The sequence below is a fragment of the Corvus kubaryi genome, unplaced genomic scaffold (genome assembly GCF_017639235.1).
Source record: "Corvus kubaryi isolate FWS band 111438036 unplaced genomic scaffold, C.kubaryi_AGA036_p1.0 37266, whole genome shotgun sequence".
NCBI lineage: Eukaryota > Metazoa > Chordata > Aves > Passeriformes > Corvidae > Corvus > Corvus kubaryi.
The window spans coordinates 3228069-3249631 of NW_024581081.1; the positions used below are offsets into that span (position 1 = coordinate 3228069).

General features: G+C 35.9%; 1 protein-coding gene across 4 annotated transcripts in view; it reads right to left on the reverse strand.

The window, feature by feature from the left end:
• Positions 1-21563, reverse strand: part of PDE10A (phosphodiesterase 10A) — a 354338-nt gene that overhangs the window by 95063 nt on the left and 237712 nt on the right. For all 4 annotated transcript variants that reach the window (XM_042025094.1, XM_042025092.1, XM_042025093.1 and 1 more), the window contains exon 2: positions 4099-4227. In XM_042025094.1, the coding sequence (XP_041881028.1) occupies positions 4099-4227 (129 nt within the window). The remainder of the gene's footprint in view (positions 1-4098; positions 4228-21563) is intronic.

A 21563-nucleotide genomic window follows, 5' to 3' on the forward strand; every position in this document is an offset into this window, starting at 1 on the left:
CCTCAGGCGAAGTGCAAATAACATTCCTCTACACACCATCTTTTAAAAGCAGGAATAAATAACATAATTAAAAGAGTAAATAACAGAGTAACTATGATCTAATGTAGAAATATGTACTTCAGTATTCCTTAACAATAAAAACCTAAGTACAGACTTGTTCCCTAAGTAGAGACACATATCAACACCTCTCAAAAATTCATTACTTCGTCTCTTACAGGACTGTAGCCAACTTTAAATCCCATCATTCTGATACCTTAAAACCTGAAACTGCAGCACCAGAAATCCCTTTTCATACAGAACTTTTATGTGTCAATGATACAGCCTAGTACAATTCAAATATTGCAGCAATAACATACCAATTTTATATTATGGAACTAATTTCTAATTTCTTCTTTTTTTTTTTTTTTTTTTTTTTTTTTTTAAACAGGTCAGTTATGAAATTTCAGGTTCCTGGAAATGCAGTAATTTCAGTGCACTTAAAAGATTATAACTTCTGAGTATAATTAGTGTCATATCATGTACTAAATGTACTATTTTCCTTTTTTCTTTTTTTAATTGTGTTTATAAATTACTTAACAACAGCATTTGTATTAACAACGGCAAAGCACTTTAAGTTCCCACTATACATAGCTTTACATGTTTTTGGCAAATATTTCTGGGAAAAAAATGTATAAATCTGTTAATGTGTCCAGATTCAGCAGTAACTAAGCACACGGTCGTGCACTGTGATGAACATGAGGACTATGGGAAGTGATGAGTTTCCTAAGTGATATAGGCAGCTTTCCATGTAGAAATTCTGTGTCAGTACAGTTTGTCCTTTCTTCTTATTATAAGAAGTCATTAAAAAGATTAGGAAAGAGATCTATGAAATTCAGTATCAACAGTGTAAAAGATGCACATCTGGTTTATAATCAATGTGCTTAGCCTCTTATTGCTGTGGCAGTGAAGCTTCAAATAATATAATTAAGGTTGGAATTTATCAATATTTTTCTGAGAAATTTGTTGGGAGATGAGGATCTATCCAGCGACAGAATCTAAAGCTTTCCTAATATTATGGCTCTGGCTAAAATCATCTGCCACTTTTGCTTGAATGATATGAAAGGAAAGAGGACAATGGAAGAAGTCTCATGAGTTCTCTGAGTATTATATCTAGGCATCTGGAAAAGAAAAAAGATCTCCTTCTGGCATGTTAACTCTGCCATGATCTGGATAGGAAAAATTTAAAACTCGAGTGTTTGTGTATTACAAACAGAGTTGTTTGGAAAGGCTGTGTGCAACAATACAAGGCCTGGGTGTGTTTTGATCATGTAATTTATTGGTAGATAATAGGGTTCAAAAAGTTGCAGTGAATACCCAAATATCAGCATAAGCAGCATTCCTTCTCCATGCTATCTTTGAAGCTTTTCTCCAATATACCAGGAAAACAAAAAACACAAGTTAAAGAAAAAAAGTCCTACTATCCCAGGTAGATCACCATCACCATCACCATCAACCAGACATGAGCAACTTTCAATCTAACATTTACCATGACAGACACATTTAAGCCATATACACTGACGATAGAACGCCTTATATTTTGGGATATAGTTATATCTTAAACACTGCAGTATTTACTGGTTTCCGTCCTTTTTAATAATTTAGGTTTAAAAAAACCCAAAACATCTAGAGTAATTAATTCAGTGAATCTCAGTCACAGATAAATTTTGGTTCATTTAAGTCCAAATCAGACATTTCACTTCATGTTCATGCTAATGAAATTCAGATAAACTACCCTGGCTGCAGGCCCACTGACTTCTGGCTGCAGAGTACACACAGCTGGATGTCTGCAAATCAGGCAGGACACCATTTCTGCATATAGGTTAATGACTGTTCTGCGTCACCATCATGTAAGAGTACAGACACTGAGCCAGAGACCTTAAAACAGCACTTTATCTGCCTGGCAACTTTCTAATAAAAACAAAGCTTATTTTTCTGGCTGTAACACATTACATGAAGTGAGCATTCGTAAAGCAAACTAGACTGAAGCAAAAAGGATAGAGGGAAAATTATACCCCTACTGATGTAAAGTGACTTAAGCTATGCAGCCACTTTAAGTCACCAAAGATCCGTGCTGACACCAAAAGAATCAGTTCCATCCTCTCCCCCTCATTTCTCACTGCCACCATTACTCAGGCAGCAGAATTTGTACATACATAACATGAGCTAAGTAAATCATCTAGCAAATTTCTTTGCTGAAAATATTGCATTCTGAAAAACTGGGATATTTTGTTATCAGAAATATTTTATATGACTATAGACTTTATCTTTCCAGAAGAAAATCACAGATAAGGCTCATCAGTATCTGTTCCATTCTATAAACAAAATGCATTCAAATTAATCTTTTTGACTTGGCAAGTGTAGCTTTAAATCTGGTTCTGCTTATTTTTGTCTAAAATCCAACACTAAAGAAACCACATCTGTATGACTGTCTTTAGTGTAATAAATATGGCCACCTAAAGATCACTGTCAGGACAAGGGAAGTAGCAGGGAAGACAGAAAGACCTGTTGGATGATAATGGTAGCATAAGTATTGCTTGACACTTTTAATACAAGTTTGGGGCAAATTAGCCATAATACAGAGTTTTTAAAGTGTAAGAAAAAACAGACAAATCCCACTGTTGTACCTGTTTATGTTAAAACTTTGCTAGGAAAATGGTCAGCAGTTACTTTGCTTTAGCAGTTGCTTCAAAAACTTGCATGAGGACTCCCACAAAAATATATCTTTAGTTTAAAGTCTCCCCCAAAAATTTGAGCAACTGGTAATAAATTCCTCTAGCAAAATATGATTCTTGATGCTAAAAGTTTTCCAAAGCACTTACTTGGTTTTAGCATCAAGATCCTGGACCCAGACTATAAACTGTGTTTCAAACATACAATGATTTCTTACAGTGATTTCAAGCACCTTAGACAAAATCATTATTTTTAAATGACCATAGCTCATAAAAATAAGAAGTATTAGTTTCTGTTTTATCTTCTGCTTACAAAAAGCATTGTCACAACCTATTCCCTTGATTCATAACATTGTTTTTCTGACTGCATTTGTGGATTATAACAATAGGCCTCCTGCAGTGCTGCAGTTTGCAAACTACAAAGAAAGTAGTGAACAGTCTATTGCTATGTACTTCTGTTCTGTTAGGTAATCTCTTTAAAGCAACAAAAATTACTGCTACCTAAGTATGATATATATATATATATATATATATATATAGTCATTACCACCAAAAACAGTAACAGCTCGATAAAGCCTTTTCCATCCCTTGTCAACCATCATCTTCTACAGAAAACACTATCTTCTAGGAAGTAACAATAGCCCCTCTATGTAAAATGAGAATTATCACCAGAACTTAAACCCTAAACACCTCGGAAGTCAGCCAGAAAACAAAATCAGTGTTTCTAACCTAACCTTCTTGGTAATTTCCTCCTTTGCATTTTACCTGGTACATTACAAATCATTGCTAGAATTGCATGAATTTTATGTTTGCAGACAACCTCACAAAATTTAATATCATTACAAAATTTATGATCATTGTCAATCCAGGCTGTCTCAAAAGAAAGTTTTCTGGGTCTATTTGGCAAGGTATTTTACCTAAAGCAATCCAACAGAAGTACCCCCAGAATTCAACACACTGGGTTTTAACTTCTATGTCAATGTTCTTATCTAAAATTGACTTATTACATGTTGCAAGTAGGAACTTTTGAGATGGTATATCCAGTAATTTACTGAGGCATACTGGATAATTTTAATTCGAAATTTATCAATTTCAGATCCAAGAAGACCAAATTATGTTCTCAGAACAGACACTACAGGTTGATGGATAGTATTTGCAACTCAAAATGGGTAAACTAAACTTCCAAAATTAGTACCAGTATATTTCAAAATAAAAATACCAAAAGGTTCAAAATATTTTTAAAAATTGTTAGCCTATTTTGCCTTCGAAAAAATGGTAGAACCTAAACACAAAAATTATAATAGTCAAGTTATACCAAAACCAGGTTTCCTTTTTAAATCTGAAAATAACTGAGCTGTTCAAAGCTAAATATTAATCACAAAGTACTTACCTTCTTGTCTGTTATTTTTCCTTTTTAGCCATTTTTCCACAGTTTCCGCACTTACACTTTCTGACACAAACTCATCCAGTACCTGGGGGTGAAGAGAAAGATACGCCTTCACTTTTTCATCTGTTAGGCCTGAAAGAGAGAACATTTATTGATTACATTATTTGTATGAACTCCCTCATATGAAAAAAACACCTAGAGACAAGCAAGAATCAATATCCTTTTCTTTAACACACTGATTGAATATATGACTATCTAAATAGAGCAGAGAGAGCAATACCCAGTCAAATAAATGAGCTGTCATATAGAAAATGGTAGAAGCAAAGTGTATCCATAGAGGATACTGTGTACAAAAGTCCCCTAAACAAACATAGACATTACCCAGGAGAAACAGCCAGGTAGGAATTCGCGACCATGACTGTGACTATAAAATTACTTAGTTCCAAGATACGCAAGATGATATATTGATAAAGAAACTGGTTAGAAGGAGATAGAAGAAAGTGAACTGGGATGTCTCATAGAGCACCAAATTCAATATTCTCACTGCAAATGGCAGCAAAATCAACACAAAGTATTATATAACATGAAAATCATACGCAATTTTCAAATACTAGAATTACTTAAGTTACTTTAGATATATAAACTGTTTTCACATGCATGCTTCCATTACTTTAGTAATTTAGTTATCAAAATGAAAATAATTGCAGATAAAAGGCATTTACAATATCTGCAACAAAAAGAAAACTCCAGTGAACATTTTAGAAAAAGAAGAAAAATTCAGAACCTCAGATCCTTGACATTCATAAATAAATTTTCAAATTCACAAAATTATAATCTGGTTATACACTTCACAAATCCCCCAAGCAAAACGACTGGCCAGAGGGAGGTGAACCCAGCTGTGCTGAGGTTTTCCAAAGGGGGAAGAAATAAGAAATGCCTGTCCTGAGGGACTTGGCTCCAGCCTATCACAGAGGGCACAGGCACCCCGAATGCAAAAGTCTTAGTGAGATATGAGGGGAAGAGGAGTTACAACCACTCTCATGACTCCAAATACACCATCTTCTCTTGTGTTTTGTGTATTTAAATATAATAGTAAATTCTCCACAGAAAGCAGTCAAGGTTCAGCAGAAAAGAATCACCCCTCTGAACAACACTCAGAGAGTATTCATGCTACAAAATACGATCAATTCTCCTATTTGATGTTTTGCACAGTATCAGAACGTGATGAACAGAGCAGTAGTGCAATTTCAGTGCTAGTCAATGATGGTAATATTTAAGATCTCTTATAAATGTTTACTATGAAAGTCTTCAGGAAGCAACACCAGAAGACAAACCAAGAGCTCCCATCTGCAGGGCATCAACCACATACGCCACTTTCCTCACACCGACTGCACCACATCACTCCACCACATCAGCCCCTACCAGCCCAAAACTGGTTTAAACTACTCTTGCTCCTAATCCAAAGGCAGCAGTTTCTGTTGGATATCATAGCCTCAAAGAACAACATAGCCACTTAAGGAAATTCCCCATATCTGAATCTCTTGAATAGGAGCTAATTGAGTGAGCATCCTGATTTTCATTAGTAAAGAACAAAAGGTTTCTCCTAAATCAATAAAAGAAGTAGATAATCAGCAAGTGGGGTGAAAACAAGCAAAGCCCCACTACTTTGATTGTTTAACCTTAGGTGATACCTTGTAAAGTTAGATCATAATGCAGCTATAAAGAAGTACAAGTGCCAAATGAACAAGATGATTTTAAAGCCAATACAGGTATGACCTCATATTCAGAAAAAATCAAATTCATTAATATAATTCGGTAATTTGTTCAAATGAGAAAAATGCAGTACCTTGAAAAAGTATTTCTAACTGCATAGTAAGAAAATTTGACAAGGAAACATGTTTTAAGAATCATTCAAAAGACTACTGCATTTTAAAGATTTAGCCATCACAAAGCCGTCAAAAATTTATCTGCCCTTGAAGTTCTACATGAAAAACAATCAAAACACACTTTTCATAAAATGTCTGCTACTTCCAAGTTGTCTTTAGACTGCAAAAAAAAACCCTTTTTTGCTTCTAGTAAGAAACTATGACATGAAAAGATCGTAAAATTAGCAACTGGATTTCTGAAAGGACTGGTTTGTTTCTTCAGTGAAAATAACCTTTCTTTCCTGATTCAAACCTTTAAATGTTGTGGGTTTTCTAATACATACATCAAAATTCAATAAAATGTCAATTTGAAATAAGACTTCAGTCTACAGGTCTTAAGTTTAATATTCAGATATCATGCAACTTCAGCAACCTAAAGGTAAAAACTCTGCTTTAACCTTATACAGAAAAGTGATTCATGGAGCTGATACAAGAAATCCTAAACAGTCTTTACATTACCCTTTTTTATTTCACTAAAGGCATCTGTGCAGATGTGCTTTTTCAATGTGTGATTTATAGATGGGAGCAAGAAGAACAGGATTTACAACTATGTTTGCAGAGTTAAAAAGGAGTAATTTAAACCTATTTTCTACATAGATTAAGGCCAATTTATCAGTCAGCTCTCAACTGTTAGCCTGCTGCATCAAAACACACTGCAAACATACACACAAACTCCACAATCAAAACTAGCAATGACACATTGTCTCATACAAAGCTAGTGTGAACATTGCAGGCTGCTTAATAGGTGATTGCCTGGCCTGCTCAAGCCTAGTTTCTCCTTTTGATCTACCAGCAAAGTTTCTTTTCAACAACTCCTACATTTCATTAAAGATAATGTAAATTAGAAGCCTAAAAGAGATCAACTGCTTTCACAGACCAATCTCCCACTGTCCAGTGTAAGTACACCAACAGCTTCATTAGTCAAAATCTGTAGCACTAAAAAAAAAAAACTAATTAAGAGAAAATTAGGAAATACTTGTTACAGATTGCAGTACTATGCAGGTAGATCATTTTACATGTGCTGACCCAGACATTTTTCAAGAAGCCTCAAATGTGTGAAGATAGTTTCAAACAAAATGTATATTTGAATGACCAGGAAGGAATAAAGCATCACAATGGACAAAGTTTATGGAACAGAAAGATTCTTATAATAAATATGATCAATATTCACCCTGTTGATTACCACCATCCTCATACTGTCTATGTTGGATTTTAGGAGAGGTAGAAAAAACGAACACTTGCAGTCTTATATGCTGCTGTCCTCTTAAGAAGTCAGAGAAATGCTCTTTGGAAAATGACTATCAACACTTTAAAATAAAAGCATAAAACACTAGGACTTCTATCTTAAGGAAGAAAATGGTTTTTTGGCAGATGTGACAAATTATACCAAATTCAGCGTCTTAAAACTCACAGTGAGTTTTACTTTAAATTATAATAGTACTACAAGGAAACACTGTAGGCTTGTCTAGACCAGTAAACTGAATATTGTAGGGCTGTTCACTGACATTAAACCAAGTGGCCTATAACTGCTTCATTCTTACTACTAAGCTTTCTTGATCTCCAACAATGAAGCTGAGGGAAAACTGAAAGTTTGATTGCCTGCTGGGAACCGTTCCTGGCCTGACCCTACCCCAGAGCAACATTTGAGACCTGCCCAGGACATCACTAACTGGCTCGGAAAATGCAATGCCGAGAACCATTCCAGACAAAAACCCAATTCTAGTGTATAAGAATGCTCCTTTGCACTGCTTACTAACTCAGATATAGCATAGCTGGGTTTAAAAATAAACCTAGAAACAAAACCACTTCAAACATCAATTATCAGTAATTATTCCTTGCTTTTGAGCCAGTCTTCAACAGCGTTCCTTTAAAGAATAAAAAAAAAATTAATAAAATCAAAAATCACTAGATTTTTGCTTTCAGCTTTTTGTGCTTCCTAAAATATTTAAAACCTTTCTTAGATATTGGATAACCTGTGTAGTACTGAATCGATTAATGGCTCTCCTCTCTGGCTCCTAATCCATGTCACACTGCACCCTCCTCTGAGAATAGCTTCACTGAGCCCAGTATAAAGAAGAACTGACTGTGAATGAGCTGAAAGAATTGAAGCCTAGAGCTGTTTAAAAATCTGCTCCATTTATCAACATGAATCACACACGTCATTAGCAATTCTTGCAATTTTTTCATTAGCGTTGTGATATTTGGTCTTTTTTCTAAAACCACTAGCTTAATCAAATTTCATGATTAGGCAAGAATTTTAATTTTCACCTAAAGTTTCTGGTTCCCAGTCTGGGGGGCACATGGGGAGTCAGGGAAGAATGGGTAAAAACTGATGAGCCAGCCTAATACTTATCAAGGGTCAGCATTTTATCCCAGACAGCTACACTCCGAAAGACTGCAGTCATTTCTTCCCTCAAAACCTTTGCAACAGTCTTTGATGAATTGGCACACCTTTTTCCCATTTAGACTGGATCCAATGGTTTGAAAACACATTGTGAGGGTATACATTGGTCATTCATTATAAGAAATCAGGTGGATTTCGCATATCAAGAAGGCTTTTACCAATAAACATGAAAGGAAATAACTATAAATGTTGTCAATGTTGCATCTGTTAACAACAAGAACAACAAAAAAGTAATTCAGACAGAAAAAAAAATACACAAATTAACTTGTTTGGTTTAGGAAGCAATTCTTCCCTGAAAGTAGAGGAGCCGCAGAGTCACAGCAAATATGGGCAAAGTCTTAATATCTCCAAGTAGCTAACAACATATTGTACCACGTAGAAAACCTTCAAGCCAAGGGAAAGAGAAATATAATGGTGGTGATAAAGATAAAACATCATCTGAAGCAGAAAACAACCATACCTCAAATAAAAGTGAAAAACTGCCTAATTTGAAAACACTTTTTCTCATCTGAAATAACAAAATTATGAAGAGAGAAGTGTCACACTTCCTCAAAATCAACATTTGAAAATAAATATCATACTTGTATGAAAAAAGAAGACTAGAAATATCTGAAAGTCATCCAGAAGACCTAATCTGAACACAGCTTTGCCTGTGTTCTCCTTTATCTAAAGCAGTCTTGTCCCATCTCTTACTTACACAAAGATCACCTCTCTGTATTTTTCTACAGAACTTTATAAGTGGTATTTGTAGTTATTCTCAAAAACATTCAAGGCATGTGTGTACATTGCTTCATTTGGATTAAGCATTAATCCCATTAAATCAATCCCTTCTTTGTTCAAAGCATCGGGATTCAAAACCACAGGCACAGTCAGTTTTGAAATATCCTTTTCAAGTCAGACTTTTTATCTTAATCCATTTAAATACACAGGAATGTAATGTGACCAAGTGCCCAAACCCTCTGAAACCTGACATTACTGGTCTGGCAAAAAGTATAATCACTAATGAGAAGCAATCAGAATGGTCAAACCTCTTTAACTTCTCTTTTCTTAAAAAATCAATTCACAAGCTTGTCTGTGAGGAGCTCCAGTCACCTTTTTTGCCCCTCCTACTCCAAATCCCACCTGCATTGCTAGAACAAACCCAACACATGGCTCCGGCATATCGCCAGTGAAAACCAGTAAAGCAGTACCTGAAAACACCTCACCACCTCACTGCTGATTTGGGTATTTTAAAAGGGCATATGTTTGTTTCACAGATAATAAATTTTACTATTAATCATTTTAAATCTTCATTAAAAGGTGAATGTTTAATTGCACCAGCCTCCTGTCACTGCATAAACCTGCAGGCTCTGTATACATGTAAATGACAGCAGTAGCCATGTGACATCTCAGCCAGGATGTCAGCAGCACTGCTGAAGTTTTTCAGAGAGAAAATAAAGTCTAGCTCAGCTAAACAGAGCTGGAATGTGCTCATACAGAAGAATATCAACAACCACGGCATCCTGTATCCTGTAATTCAAATCCCATACTCCTGATGAAAAAGCCATGGATGCACTTGAACACACCAGATGCTGAGCCAGGCATGGACATAAGGGCCTTTAGTTTCCACCAACTTTCATGGTGGTTTTTCTGATATTATCAGCATCTTGCAAGCCTGAGCCCTAGACATCTGCAGATACTCATCTGCTTATGTCTCCCAAAATCTAACACTCAAGAACTGCACAGTACTAGCAGCTCTGAGCACTGCTTCAGTATTAACTTAAAAAGCAAAAAATCATGTAGGACTCTTGATGAAATCAGTTTTCATTAGCTAGAGCTAAAGGCCTATAATCAGTCCATAGGAATTATATGTATGCCTAATGGAGTCAATGTATTCTCATTTGAACTTTCATTTTTCATAGGGTTTCAAAACACACTTCAAATTGTCTGAATGGCATAATCCTGCATGTACACTGTTATGCTGTAATATTATCCATTAGTCGATGTATGGGGCTTTTTAAAACTCTGTCTTACTTTCCTGATTTGAGATTAGCTTCTCTCCAATTCTCATTAGCACACTGGAGTAACTCCGAGGGGTCTGTAAAAAGCTTTATTCTCCTTCCAGGTGCATGATGGAACCAAATTTGGAAATTTAATTAACACTCTGGAAAAAGCTAACAAAAGGACTACAGACATGCTCTAGGACTTGCAAATTGTAATCAAATAATTTCAAGCATTTGCTTGAGAAAGTTATGGATCATCTTAAGGTTACTGATAAAAATAATTATTAACATAATTATAAGTAATGCATTATACTGAAGTAGGTTAAAATGTATTTGTAGCTGTATAAGGAACATCTCAGGATAATTATTTGCCTTTTTCTTTCTCTTGTGCAACACATGGAGCCAGGGTACCTTGCTCCTGCCCAAAATATACCTAAAGGGTAATGCATGTCTTAATGAAGACTAAATAAATACTAAAATACATTAATAACTCATTTGAACAATGTAAAGTCACTTAGAACTTGCACATAATTAATCTCTTAAAAGACCATATACAGCTGCAAATTAAACTACTTAAAATCTAATGATTAAGCAAGGTAAGAGTGCCTTAACTCTTCCCTTGAGAACAGGTGTTGGGACCAAGTTCTTGATTTATGTCTTCTCCAGTAATACCTTCTGGCTGATGTAATGTCTTCCTCCCACCTGACACCTAATCGTGGAGTAGCTCCCTTTTAAGCAAGCTCTTCTGGCTTAAATGTTGTCCCATTCCCTTTACTACCAATGTTTTACTGCTGATTTATTACTTAAAACAAACTTTCATGAATAAAGTTCTGTAAATGCTTTATAATATACTTACCAATATAAATGTGCAGTCCTGTTTATAACTGAACTTATTCCACAAACAAGATTCACTATGATGAAACCTTTAAGGGATATTACATGCCTGTGCCAAGTCTCACTCTGTTATTTCACTAAATTGGAGACAGAGAATGTTCTTTCTTCTGAAAGGAGCACCCCACTTCATCTTAACACTTAGGTTGGTAGACATGTTAGGACAGTTTCCCAGAGCACAGGACTCTTCTGAAATAACACCTACACACAGTCAAATAACATGCTACTTAGCAACAAGACTGGATACCTGAGAGTCTCTACTTCGGTGGTACTAGGACCATATCTGCAGCACCACAGACCAGATTTGTCATTCTCTTTAAATCCCCTCCAAACTTACAGTCTTAGGATGTTTAAAGAGAAACACAGGCCACATCCTTTACAAAATGAGAAGGTACAAAACCCAGAGAAATCCATCACTAAAAAGTACTAATAGAAGAAATATAACACAGCCACATCCAGAAATGTTTGATCTGGTTCATGGGAAGGAAGCTCTTCAAAAACAAACCATGCTAGCTCAGCATTTTTCTAGTCATCATGGCTAAAATAAAACATTTAGAAAAATATACAAATTAGTCTAGATGATGAGTTTCACAAATTCTGTAACTCCTTCAAGTCCTGCATCCAAATCAGTTATGAAGATGTTGAAGAGCACAGGGCCGAGGATGGAGCCCTGTGGAACCCCACCAGTGACAAGTCCCCAGTCTGATGTCACCCCATTCACTGTAACCCTTTGTGCCTGACCTGTGAGCCAGTTGCTCACCCATCATGTAACACAATGTCATCCAGCTGTGTGCTGGACATTTTTTCCAGGAGAATCCTGTGAGAGACAGCATCAAAAGCTTTGCTGAAGTCCAAAGAGATTACTGTGCACCAGCCTGATAAGTTGTTGAACGGGAAACTTCAGAAAGGATGCAAGGAGCAGGCTGCAAGGTGCTTTATTTGATCTAAAGATTGGAGATGATATTTACAGGTTCATTTCTTTTAAGACAGATAGAAAGTGCTGCCAAGATCCTGACCTATTGATTAACACAAAGGATGTCATCTGCTAGATGCACATTAAGCCTAACAAACTGAAGGCTGAGCTGGAGCACATCTTTTTTTTAAAAAAGACATCTGATTTTAAATAAAAGACTAAGCTGTAAAAGAGTTTATTGCATTTTCCATTTAGTCTCTTCAGGTTACTAATAGGTACAAAATGGGTGTACCTATTAAATAAATAAATAAAATTTTAATAGCCCATTCAAATTGAAGTATCAATTTTTCTTATTTTAGCTTTAAACAATTAATTTTTTTCTTTCATACTTTAAGGATTACCTTGAAAGAGTTTTCAGCACTACAAATCAACTCTCTGTAAAGGTACCACTGGGCTGAATGAATAACATCCATCCTCTTTACACAGTGGAACAGGCTCATTTTTCTAATTTACCACTGTATTCTTACAACATTTCACAATTCCAAAGAGATTTAACTCCAAGTATCCATATGCAATTATTCAACTATTCCTACAGTAGTTCCAGAAAACTCTCTAACTAATTCAAGTACCTTGACAAAAATTTAAATACCTACAACAAGAAAGGAACCTCTAAAATATAAAAACTCCTAAAAATCTTCCAAAAAAAATCAAGTTTTTGTGACAGAGACTCTGGCTTTATCACTTGAATGTTAGAGAGTACATCATAGCCTTCCCTCAACACCATCAAAAGCGCTGCACACTAAAACACAGCAGATGTTTCAGCAATAACGTTGAAATACAAAAAGTTGGCATCATATAATTGATCTTGGAAACCGCTTTTTACTCTACATTTTGTATTACTATAAAATATACATACAAGATGCCTCTTTATACAAAATTGAACTTTGACTGATATTTAAAAGTAAAAAAACCTATTTAATTCTTTTGTGGGGAATAGAAAGCCTAACTTCAGACTAATTAAGCACTGGAAGTAAAGCACTGACTCCATCAAACTGTCAGAAAAAAGTTAGAAACTCCAATTTATTTAAAACACTATCAAAAAAGAGAATTATTTCCTTTTTTTTCTGTCAGCTCTTTTTTCCAGCTGTATAAATGAACAGAAGGAAAGACAATTTTTCAGAGATGCTATCTGTGCTCAATTGTATGGTGATGGATGTAATGATATCTCTATGTCAGTAAAGTACAGCCTAGGAAAAGTAGTATAATTTGAGGTATTTTAAAGAATACGCTACTGAAGTAAAGGAGGTTTGAAGTGATAATTAAATACTGTGTTACATACACTTGTACAACACAGACAAGGACACATTGTGCAACCCTTATTTGCACTGGTGAACACTTACAGCAGCAGTCCTATTGACGTCAGTGAGACTACTTATGTGGGTAAGAGCTCACTAACATGTGAAGAGTTGTGCAACAAAGCCTCAAACACGTCTCATTCCACACATTGTTTCAAGCTTTGTTCCTCAAACACAAATTTTTCTCTAATAGTGTTAATAATATTATTTCACTAATATTACCACTCAGAAAAATATGTGAGAGCACAGAACTTGTTTAGTGGTATCTGACATAGTCCAGTTTTTCAGCTAGACACCAAATCAGAGGCACACAAGAACTGCAGATTCACTGAGAATGGCAACCTCCAGAGACTGTCACCAGATCAACCCTGTGCTCAAGCAGGGTCACCTACAGTGGGTTTCTCAGGCTCCTGGTCTGTCAGCTTTGAGTATCTCCAAGGATGGAAAGAGACCCCACACTCTGTGCAGTCTGTGCCAGTGTTCAGGTAGAAATCCCCATGTTTCAGTTTGTACCCAATGCATTTGGTTCTATTGCTGAGTACTGCCAAGAAGACCTGAACTGGCTCCACCTGTTTTACTTCCCCCCCCATAAGATACTTATACAAAGAGATAAGATGCCTCCCCAAGTCTTTCTTTTCTCCAAACTGAACAATCCAGTCCCGATCATCTTTATGGCTCTTCACTGGACTCACTCTACTATGTCCATATGTCTCTTGCCCTGGGGGGTACAAAACTGGGCCTAGTACTCAAGATGTGTCTCACCAGGGCTGGGTAGATGGGCAGGATCGCCCTTTGACCTGCTGGCAGTGCTCTTCCTAATGCAGCCAGGATGCTGCTGGCCTTCTTTGCTGTGAGGGCACACAGCTTGAACAGGTTCCACAGAATTACAGGAAGAAATGCTACAGGGATTTCTACTTCCTGGCAGGTGAAATAAATGAAAATACCTTCTACTGACTTGGATGTTGGCACCACAGAATAAAATACAACATATGGCGTTGGCTGCTTTTCCAAAAGCTTTCACTGCTGTGGCAATGGTCTATGCACACAATCTCATCTGGCAAAACATCTTCCATCGACACTATTTTAGACAAGAATTCAAACAATCTATTTGTTACTATTATAAGAGTTTCTTGTTGGTAACCACAGTAGAACAAAGACACAGTGTTTCAGCCATGCCCCTAGTTTGTATTATAAAGCTTAAGCAAATGCCAAGAATTCAAAGCTAGTTTCAAAAATTAAAAATGAGCAGCTGCATCTTTTCCCTGTCCTCCTCCCCTTCATCATCTCCCCACCCTATTTTGTTTGTTTTGGAGACAGTGTAGCTCACAAACATGTGTTCACCTCCAAAAAAGCATCCTTAGAAGAAAAAGAACTGGGAAGGGGGGAGAAGAGTTGGGAAGAGCAGAAGTGAAAGGAAAACAGGAGAGATGAAAACTGAGAGCTTGTATTTGTACAGGACTCAGGAAACATGTTTTAAAAATTTCCCACATTCACAGGATGCATATCCTGCACTGTGCCTTTGCTATAACAATTTATACAAACTTTTCACAGGGAAAGATGATAAAGTACTCAATAAGAAAAACATTCTGGTAGAATTGCTTCTAATAATCACTATGTAACAACCTGGTCTGTGTAAAGCCTATTTGAACTTGGCCATTAGCTACATTCAGAAAACACTTTAAAACAATAAATATGTCCATACAAGACAGACACTATAAAACACGTATTTCCACAGGGCTGGTCATAAATTTTCACTTTAATGTGTTGCAGTACTGAGGGCTGAGATTCTGATTTCTGTCCAGCTCGCTAACCAGCCATATAGCTCTCATGAGCCCATGATAGGTCCCTTACAATATCATACAATGACAAAAAAATACTAAAGCCATACCTAAAAAAATCACAATGATAGCACATAAACAGACTGATCCACTGCCAGAACTAGCCAGTTAAAAGCTGCATCATAAAATATCCAATAAGAGAAGTACACAAAAGGACTTCAAAAATATCAGATTAGACAAAATAGAGAGATTTAACAAATAGGTAGCTATCAACGTTTTTAAAGTCTTTCAGATTCACTCTGGGAAAGCCTCCAAGACTGCAACTTCTGTAGGCTGGAGAATATAAATTTTAATACTATTCAGTTTAACTGACAGTGACATGAAAGATCTGGAGAAAATCCAGTGCACCCAAGATAACTAAAAAATGACTCCATGTTGTACTGCAAGAAAAATGGCAGCAGGAGGTCTCACAAGGATATGGTATCAATGACAAAAAGCAGTCATAAATACTAGTGCATTACTCTTTCTCCTTTGCTACCACTGTCACATTATTTTACAGAGTAATGGCTTAGTAATTTTGTGAACAGCAGTTCTGAGGACTTAATAGTGCTGGCACTGTTCATGTTACTACACAAGCTAACAAATGTACCTGATAGTCAAACTCATCCAAGTCCCTGGCATGTCTTTTCAGCAAACAAGCAATCCGGCAATGCTTCTGGTTAAATGACTGTGACACACATACTCTAACTTGATTGCAAGACATCCAAGCATTCCAAAGTCAGTAGACACCACCAAATATTTTCATAAATAAGTTGAGTGCACTTAGCATGGCAGCAGCTGGGGAAATTTTAGTCTCTATGGATTTTTAATTGGTGGGGGGGGGCAGGGAGAGGTACAGAGATTAGTAAGAGGAACAAAGAGGGATGTAAAGGGTAATTAAAAATGCATCAACTCAAATTCTTTAGATACAGTCATCCTCTCATGTGATAGACAGGCTCAAGAAATACTGGATGTATTATCAGCAGGAAAAGGCCACAGGGCCACACAGATGGCTATATTTTCACCACGGATAAATGGGCAGAGTAAAGCTAGGAGAAACACAAAGAAAATGCAGAAGAAAACTTGAGAAGCATGAGGATGAACACAGGTCAGAGAGTACAAACACTATTCAAGAGATAAAGGAATGACTAACCAAACCAGTACAAAATTAACCAGAAAAAAACCCAAACCAAACCAAACAAAGAAACAAAAAATAAACCAACTCAAAACACAAAAGGACAGCTTTTACCAGAATCAAGTTATCCTGTCTACCTGTGTGAACCTTTATGTTGTAGCAAAGAGTGAACAGTACGAGGATAGGAATAAGCAGTCCAGGCTGAGGGAAGGCAGATCTCTTCATACAGCAACATTGATAACCTCCTCTGGTCTACAGGGATTGGAGATTACAGCCAAAATGTGGAAAAATGAATGCATGCTATTTGAGAAGCCACATAACTACACTAACTTGCAAGTACATAATGTCTAGAAAAGATCAGCTAGCACACTATTTGGACAAAATAAACAAGTACTTTTTAAAAATATCCAAATCTAATCAATTAGTTTCTTAGAAGAAGTTGGAAAGTAGAATTTCCTAAGAAACACAAATATTCCAATATTCTGAAATTTGGTTTTATTTCTAACCAGTGTTAAAAAGACAACTTTATAGAAGTATGAAAATTGGGGACATTTTTATTTGTTTTTCATTTTACTACTTAGTACTTTTATTATTTTCTTTAAAATTCTGAAAAATATAAACTGAGTTATTTCCTCATAATCTTTCTATTAGAAGTAACATGTCTGTACTTTCATTTCAACAAAGCTGCATTTTCCAGAACAAACAAGTGAGTGGTGGAAGCCCACATCTCTATGCCACTCAAAATTCCTCTATTACGCAACATGCAGACATGTGCTTCTTTCTTTAATTGTCCTTACTAGAAGCACTGGAATGAACTAAACCTTACTAATTGATTTATTTGGCAAACCATTAAGGAAAACACATTACACATAACATGAACTTTCTTAGAGTTAGGCAAAGAAAAATAAGGTGAAATCAAGCAGTGTTTTTCAAGTCAAGAAGGCTACCTAATCAATCTGAAATACCACCAAAAAGACACAAAGCTGAGTCAAAACTGCTATTCAAGAACAGTTTTGTGCATAACCATCCCTCACTGAGCACTTACTTATGTGTTCAATTAGGATCTTTTAAAGCTATAGTCGATATGTTTGCAAAAACCATCATTTAAAAATAAAAATATTAGTAAACTGGATTAACATTTACAGCTCTTCTTCAGAAAAAGAACAGTATAACATCAAAAACAAAACCCCAAAAAACTCAAACTCGCCTATAAGAACTTTTTTGGAAGACTAAATCCCAAATACCACAGGCGGCACATGAAAAATCAGTGGGTTTACTGAGGTAAAAAATAATTATCTTGAATAAAGAATTTAAAGAAAAATATATTTTTCCATAAAGTTCAATACTTGCTAGGTAACATTATTCTTAGTTGCTTTTATTTTGCAATTAATCAGAGAAGTGGAAAAGCACTGGGTAATTTTTTTTGTAACAGTTAAGAGAATCAGAAAATTTTATTTGTTGGAGCTCTCCAGTTAATGTCAAATCCATCTTGAAGTTAAAGTGTTCTGACAAAGAGTATCACCCTTATGTCAACTATAAAACATGCAGGGGATACTTCCCAAACTTACTACAAAAAGTGAATGAAATATCTGGAGCTTAGTGGAATTTTGGGGGACGGGGAAAATTTGATTTGTTGGGTTTTTATGGTAGATGATAATAAGAACTTGAAATGAATTCTTTGGAAATCTATTGTATTCATCAGCATTTCCTTTACCCCACAGAAATTATGTTCTAAATGTTCACAAAATGTATATATAGCACACACTTTATACAAATTGACAAAACCCAAAAAGATCAGCTGGAATTTAAGTAATACCCATAAGAAAAGCTTTAACTAAGCAAAAGCTGTAAAGCCAAGCTATCAGAGTGATATTCTGCTTCCTCCTGACATGGATTGTCATGTCTTTGACTTTAAAAGACAATTTAAAAGAATAACGGCCAACAGTACATTATTTCAAGTTGTCATACATACAACATACCAACTTAATGGGCTTCTGGTTTGTGGTTTCTTCATTTAAAAAAAAACAAACAATGAAAACTCTTGGTGAGAGATCAACTGATAAGAGACTCCTTGAGATTTATCTAGGAATACACATAAATGGGACAAGCATTTCTCCTGTTATTGAAACGGAGAAAATAATTTTCTCCTCTGGTATTCAGGAAAAACATCTTTGAGCTTTGTTTTCATTCATGCTCAGGGCACGCATCTACAACGTATTCTGACCTATCTTAATTTCCTCTAAATCAAAGAAACACAACATGAAAAATCTCAGGGTACACTGTCATTGCTTCTGTGACCAGAGGGGTGCAAAGGGGTGCCTAAACATCCAAGAGAGTCTGAAACTATGGGTGTGATCAGTATATTGCTAACACAGGCCAAAAGGAACCACCAAACACAATATTTTATACAACCATTTTATGCCTAGTAGGAGGAACACCTGAAAAGAAGGTAAAATGAGTGCTGTTACCCTCCACAGACAAAGTTCTTTGAACCAACAACTCTTAAATCCCTGCAGTGCCTTAGCCAGCAGGCCATGAGGAGCTCTGGCTGGAGGTAGGCAAAGGAGGGAGGGAAGCATCTGCAGTAGGTCATAGGTATTACAGATACTGAGAAGTGACAAAGCCAGAAGCAGAATAAGCAACAGTATTCCAGCACAGGGACCACAGCACTCAACTGGGAGCACTGGTACACCCTCCTCCAAGTTTGTTCTCATAAAACTACTTCTGGTTCCCATACAGTGGCATTTTACTGTACAATATATATGAATGATAACAGTAAGGGGCCGTTTTGCTTTGGTTTAAGTACATCTCCTAGAACAACTCACATCCATGCACATGCACATTTTTTTACTGGGCTTTGCTTTTAACATGCAGAAGCAAATGCTACTAAACTGTTGAATCAGTTAAGGACTTATGCTTTCCTCTTCCCTGAAAGAAATGTAATGCCCATGCTGGGAAGATGTTCCGCAGTTACAGTGATAAAGATTGCAAATCCGGAGATAAAGTATTACTACTTTGTTATCAAGACCTAGGGATCCCCTTCACCACCCACAACAAGAGAAATTCACTGTAGAAGGGCACTACTTCAAAAAGCTCCTGTACAAAGATCTAGTGTGCAATCATTCCACACACATGCTAGAACAACTATTCCCTTGATGGAGCTTTAATTAAATTGATAGAAATCTACCATAACTTCCTCCTATTACTAAGGGTACATAACTACACTTGCCAAACTAATATAAAATTTAATAATTTTATAGGTTTACTATGTATTCTATAGTAATGAATAAAGCTTATTTCATTTGCACTATTAAGCAAAAATATTAGTTGAAACATTACAACTATGGTTGTAAATGTAGTACATAAGCATAACACATACTTGTATGGTCATTTAGGGATGAACCATAGGAATGGAAATACTGTGGCCAGTGTGATGGTTAAATTATGGCAAGTGAAGGAGTTCTCATTTCAGAGAACTCCTTGAGATGAGGTAGTAGGCACATACACGGCTTGCTTTGGGGAGCATTAGGAAGCAAATGAACAGCTGAATTCATTATACTAAAACACGGCTCTGACTGTTTTGCTCATGGAGAAACCTCACCCAGAATAGCGGCATTTTTGTTGGGTCATGAAAAGTAAAGTTCTTCTTTCCACCCAATTAGAACAGTGAGGGAACAGCACCAAAAGATACACACTACTCTTTGCCAAATATAGCACTGATTTCGCCTTGCTTTCATATGTCTTGGTTTCTTTAAAGTAGCATCATGGGAAAAAATGTACTACTTAATTAAAAGAAAAAATTACAGATGCACCACATGCACTCACGAGAAAACAAGCCAATGTCACGGTGCCTTGATGCTGGAAGTTGTTTTCTAGTTCAGAACAATGATACTGAAATTAAAAGCAGTGTAATGGCTGGATTATTAGAAGCAGAATCTTCAAAAAATCCTCAGCTTTTATTTGCAAAAAACAGATTGCCTCTGAAGATAGAAAAAAACAGTGATGCAGTTTGTATGCTCTTTAATGTCACTCCATTTTAAACAACATGAGTCTTGCCATAAGAAATAACTAGTTCTTAAAGTATTGTCCTCCCACATTTCCTATAATTGAACTCTATCAAGTTGTAAATAACACTGGGTAAACTTGTATTTTTAGGGCCCACAGTTACTACCCTGTTATTTCAAAACAAAGCAAAGACATGTCTTCAAAAAAATTAAATACAGCTTTTGTTATGTTTACATACCACATTTCTTTCTATTTAATTATTACCTCCAGGTACTATAAGCACTAATTAATTAAACCCACAGACTTTCAAGAATATCAATTTTATGATCATTTAAAAGAAAAAGAGAAGTTAAATGATTCTTGCATTTTTTTTTCCCTCTAAGTGTGGAGGAGTCCAAATTGCTACCTCATTATATGTTATAAACTCACAGAGCTTTAAAATCTTATACTATTCCTGACACTTAAAGATTAACTCAGATCAGTAGTTTAGTCTTAATGTTATAGCTATAAACTCATACCAAATAAATATTTCATCACTGATGTCTCTTACTGAAAACCTTGTCTATTATTTACAACTCCTAAGAAAAGATCTAACAGTATTTATACTCATGTGCACAATGACTTTACTGTACATATCCTGCATAAACATTTTCAAATGTAATATGTGTCAGGTCCTTTTAATCATCTGAAGTACCGTCTGTCTTCTACATTCCCAAACAAATAGTTTGTACAGCTAAAATTCTGGCTGCTCATAACCACCTATCTCCATTCATTTAAAGATATGCTGCTACTGATGAGAGAGAGGAAAAGTTTCTGTTGGTCATTTTCTTCTACTTTCTACATTACTACACACACAGTAATCTGTCCCAAGGGCTCAACATTGATCAAGTCATCACTATGGACAAAAAAACTCAATAATACAGTTACATGAAAATAAGTATATCACATGAGAGGAATATAGGATTTTAAATGGTTTGTGATGGGCCTTACGTTTATGAGCCTAGCATTTTAAGACCCTCATCTAATTAATCTTATTTTCAG